Source organism: Montipora foliosa, chromosome 11 (assembly GCF_036669935.1).
Source record: "Montipora foliosa isolate CH-2021 chromosome 11, ASM3666993v2, whole genome shotgun sequence".
Taxonomy (NCBI): Eukaryota; Metazoa; Cnidaria; class Anthozoa; order Scleractinia; family Acroporidae; genus Montipora; species Montipora foliosa.
The window spans coordinates 11,965,258-11,970,257 of NC_090879.1; the positions used below are offsets into that span (position 1 = coordinate 11,965,258).

The window sequence follows — 5,000 nt, forward strand, 5'->3', positions numbered from 1 at the left end:
AGAGTTGACCTCAATGCGCGGCACTCCTCTCTGTTATAAATGTACAGTGTCATTCAGTGCAAGCAAACACATCCAATACTACCACACTGATTCGGACCGTAAATTATTATACGCACGTTCATATATTTAACAATTATTGGATGAGCTTGAGCATGTTAGCGATAATTATCAAGGCCAAAGTTTGTGTTATCTGCTGAAGCCGAAGGCTGAGGCGGATAACACAAACTGAGGCCTTGATAATTATCGCTAACATGCGAAAACCGAATTCAATAATTGTTTTATTATGCATATTCCTGAGCTGAGCTCCGCCATGACAAAACTGATCAAACTGCTGGTTAGTGTGTCAGGTGACGTCACTTCTGCATGCATAAAACTATTGTCTGTAGGTATGACGTCAATTCTACATATATTAAATCTATTGTTTGTAGGTATGACGTAAGAGAAACAGAGCAAGCAAGAATTAGCTGCGTGCTTATAGCCAATCAAAATCGAGCTGGTGACACCAATGTATGATAATTAACAATTATCCTTCGAAATCGCGCGGAATATCGCCTGATACTTAGCCGACGAGGCCGTAGGCCGAGTTGGCTAAAATCAGGCGATATTCCGCAAGATTGAGCAGGATAATTGTTTTATTATTCAACACATTGATGACAAAGCACAATTTTCTACGTTTATTGGGAAAAAAGCTCGAAAAACTGCACGACACACAAAATTACGCATATCGCAGGATATCTGTTGAGTACGCACGACGAATATTGACCGCGCTATGATCATATTTGGACATTGTCACAAGTGTTGAATAATAATTAACAATTATTCGCCGGAGGCGAAGTGAATATTGGTGAATATTTACCGAGACGTAGTCGAGGTAAATATTCCCCAATATTTACTGAGCCTGAGGCGAATAAAACCATATATAAGAATAAACCATATATAACCAAGGAGGCCTTACATAGGCGTACGGGCACCTTCGAACTTGGGGAGGGGGGCGGGGGATGATTTTCTTGCCCGAACAAAAATACGCAATCGGCCCGAAAGCCCAAAATTATAAAAACTACACCGATGAATAAATATGATTATTATATGGCTTGTGTTTGTAGCCGATATAACGCGCGCTCTGATAGGCTAATTGTGACTGAATTGTAGGGCATTATTCTCCCGTAATGCCCACGGGCCGATTACGGGCTTGCAAAAACAAAGCAAAAGGTAATTAAAAAACCATATAATAAACTACTTACTAACCGAGCTAGCTCGAGCCGTACTGGGGAATATTGGCCCTCGGTCGTTTTTGTACGGAACTCGCTGCGCTCGGTCCGTACTGCCACGACCTCGGGCCAATATTCCCCAGTACGGCCCTCGCGCTCGGTTAGTAAGAAGTTAATAATGATGAGATAATGTTACTGTAACGCTAATATAAGAATGTAAAAAAGTCAGTTCCGGGAGTCTTTACCAGATACCACATATCATTTCATTTAGGGGCAATAAAGGCTGAAAAAGCAGTCAATACCCGGTAGTTACCAGCTGGGTGACATCAATTCGTATTATGTGATACTTAAATACTAATAGAATAAAATCGCATAGAATAAAGAGGCCCTGACAGGTGGAAGGGTGGGGGGTCCCGAGTCGCTTGTCTGAATTTTAAAATCACTCGTGTCGGGGTTTAATCGGTTCATTCTCGGCCTTGACGTAACTGTCGAAATTTTGCTGGGAAAGGATGTCTTTTGTCGGAATTTCATTTTGTGTGATGTCGCTACTTTTTGGACCATGTCGCTTGTCGGAATTTACCCTGTCAGAGCATCAATAAACAAATTACTTAATGGTATTTGTGTAGTATTTACCCTTCGCCTTGTCTACGGGCGAGTTCCTAAAACATGCAACGACCTAAAACTACCTAAAACCACCTACTTACTTAACTCCCACGAGCCAAGAATTCCAAGCAGGCCGGCACTTATCTCCGGTTTCTGTAGCATGAAGCGACTGGGAGTATTTCTACTCCCCCCTGGATCAGATGCTAGTCCATCGCAGGGTTACCCCCAGCATTAAATTCCCCGGTACCCATTTATACACCTGGGTGGAGAGAGGCACCGTGAGAGTAAGGTGTCTTGCCCAAGAACACAACACAATGTCCCCGGCCAGGACCCGGGCCCTGACCACTCGATCTGGAGTCGAGCGCACTAACCATGAGGCCTCCGCGCCTCCCACCTACAAACATCTACAACCACCTATAATCACCTCAAAACATAAAGAAAAGAACCATCTACAACCACCTCAAAAATATATACAACAACTCACAAAGAATCGAATACCATCTCAAACAAGCCACAGATGTCTAAAATAAGCGACACCACAATATGTGTTCACTATTTAGCCAAAAATTCCGGATCATGGGAATGATCGTGGCATAAAGGTAAGTGACTCTCCGAATTTGTTGAAAAACCAACCGGATGAGAATGACGTTTTACCCTGCATTCTATCCAGTAAACCGCGCTAAAATTAAGAGAAAGGTCCTGGAAATGGCACCATTCGTTCAAACTGCATGCTGTATAAATGCACGCACGGTGGCGTTCGTCTTTAAAGAACCCTACTCACCCACTTTACATTGCTCGCCCACATTACTTCAGTCGCCATTTTCAGAGCCTCCGAAACTCTGAATTCTATCACTGTGTAAAGTAATCTGTTTCCATCGGACATGAAATGCGATATATAATTCTGTTTTCCATTGGAAAATAAGCTATCAAGTTGTTAGCATTTGAGTTTCTAACATTATTTACGTATAACTTGTTCTTCCGCGACATGTTATCAAGAGGAAACGGAATCTTTATTCAACCATCTGGTCTTGGAATGGCTTCCAAGAGTACCGAAATCGGAAATTCCTCGATTAACGGCTGCAACGATCAGAATAAATGTATTATCATCATTTCTGAAAAACGAAGAAATAACTTTTTGGGAGTACATTGTAAGGAATCACGAACAGCATATCCACCGTCGGATTCGTGCTGCCGGCACTGAACATAGAGACAAGGCAAGTTTTCGGCAAACATTTGAATACTGATCCCCATCACAATCAGTAAAACACCGAATTCATAAATGGCAGGCAACCTGGTTCGAGTTGGCCGCCAAACATGATATCGAGGCGTTCAGTAGGATAAACACGCAGTATTTTTGAGGAGGGAAGGGAAAAATGAACGATCGACGTGTGGAAAATTACATTCCTGGTTCTTCTTTAAGTGCCAGAAGGTCATCGGTATTAAAACATGATGATGTTGGAACGATTCTGCTTAAAGCTCAAATTGTACAGAATGTTCGATCCGGCTTGTCATAATTGTGTAAAATAAAGTCATCTGTTTGAAGAATTAAAAAGAGCTCTTGTATTTCTTTTTGTTGCTATTGCCTTTTTAAGAGTCGAAGAATACATCATTCAAGGGAAAGTTAGACAGTTTTGTTATTGATCCGGATCCGAAGTTGTTGTGCAAAAAGCGAAAATTTGCCAAGCAGGGTGTGAATGGTGCTGTTGTTGATACTCAGGGCCCGGTTCCTCGAAAGCCGATTAACTTAATCCAGGATTAGCGTAAACTTTTGTTTCACGTTTTCAACTTTTTGGTGAAAGTTTCTTTTGCTTATTTTTGTTTTTCAAGATTGACGTGGGTGCAGGGATAGCGCAGTGGTGAGAGCACTCGCCTCCCACCAATGTGGCCCGGGTTCGATTCCCGGACTCGGCGTCATATGTGGGTTGAGTTTGTTGGTTCTCTACTCTGCACCGAGAGGTTTCCTCCGGGTACTCCGGTTTCCCCTCTCCTCAAAAACCAACATTTGACTTGATTTACTTTCATTGTTCATTTCAATTTACAGTGTCCCCAATTAGCGCTCCAGCGCTAGAACGACTAGACACTTAAATAAAGTTCCTTTCCTTTTCGTGTAAAGTTCTGCCAAAAATCTGCGTTGAACAGCATTTGGGAGTAGAGAAATAAACAGCTTGGTTAATTTTTAATCTTAGATTAGCGTTAATCGGCTTTCCAGGAACCGGGCCCTGGTGAATACTCTGGTGAGGTTTCTTAAACAAAACTAGGCAAAATTTTCCGAAATTTTAAAGTATTAAGTGCTCTCTGGTGGGGAAAATGTCGATCCAGAGTCGATCACTCTAACCATGAGGCCACCTTAGCAACGACAACGGCGACGGCAAGGAGAACGTCACAAATTTGCATATTCGGTGGGAAAAAACAATAGCTTTGCACGCCCTGCACGTGCGTTTTTCATTTTTGTCCATTTCTTTGCCGTCGTCAGAAAAGGAACAACGTGAAATTACCAAGTTTGAGGTGTTATGGAGAACGTCAGCACCTGGAGATAAATTTTCATTTTTCTTCCCTAAATTAACCGCCGCTCGTAACGGTTTCATTCCTGAGGGACTGAAACACCTTTGTCATATTAAAGGCTCGGAATAGTCGCGAAGTGATCCCAATAACGTGAATTTATGTTTTTACACGACGTTCTCGTTACCGTTCCAGTCGTCGTTGCTAAAGCTCCCTAGTTATTCTGATATCCTGACTGATATTCAGTACGTTTCAACACGATATCGTTGTGTAATGAGGCAAAGATTGTAAGTGTCCTTGCATGTTCTTGCACATACCTTGGCAGTGTTCACAGCTGGCGTGGCAATTTGTGTACATATAATTGTAGTATTGGTGCGAGGAATTGCAATATCCATTTGCTTTATAGATAGGACAAAACTCTATCTTGTCTTCACACGCTACAAAAAAAAAACGAAAAACTCGATCATAAACTAAATTGTTATTTTCAAGAGACAAAAGTGAATTTTATATCAGTCAACTACTCTTTAATGCCATGTATTTACTTACCATCTCTTTTATCTGCTTGGAATTCCCTGTTCAAAGCAGCCTCGTCAGAAAAATACGGCACAGGAAATTTCCGTCCAGTGTGGGCTGCAAAACAGCTACCGTGAAAGATCATAACGATCATTAAAAATGGACCAACGATCGGCA

At 41.9% G+C, this 5,000-nt stretch overlaps 1 protein-coding gene across 2 annotated transcripts in view; it reads right to left on the bottom strand.

Annotated features, from left to right (window-relative positions):
• The window catches only part of LOC137975905 (Golgi-associated plant pathogenesis-related protein 1-like), a 23,735-nt gene that overhangs the window by 10,177 nt on the left and 8,558 nt on the right, over window positions 1-5,000 (bottom strand). For both annotated transcript variants that reach the window (XM_068823114.1, XM_068823115.1), the window contains 2 exons: window positions 4,857-5,000; window positions 4,628-4,747 (listed from right to left, as the gene is read on the bottom strand). The exon at window positions 4,857-5,000 is cut by the window's right edge and continues 46 nt beyond it. In XM_068823114.1, the coding sequence (XP_068679215.1) occupies window positions 4,628-4,747; window positions 4,857-5,000 (264 nt within the window). The remainder of the gene's footprint in view (window positions 1-4,627; window positions 4,748-4,856) is intronic.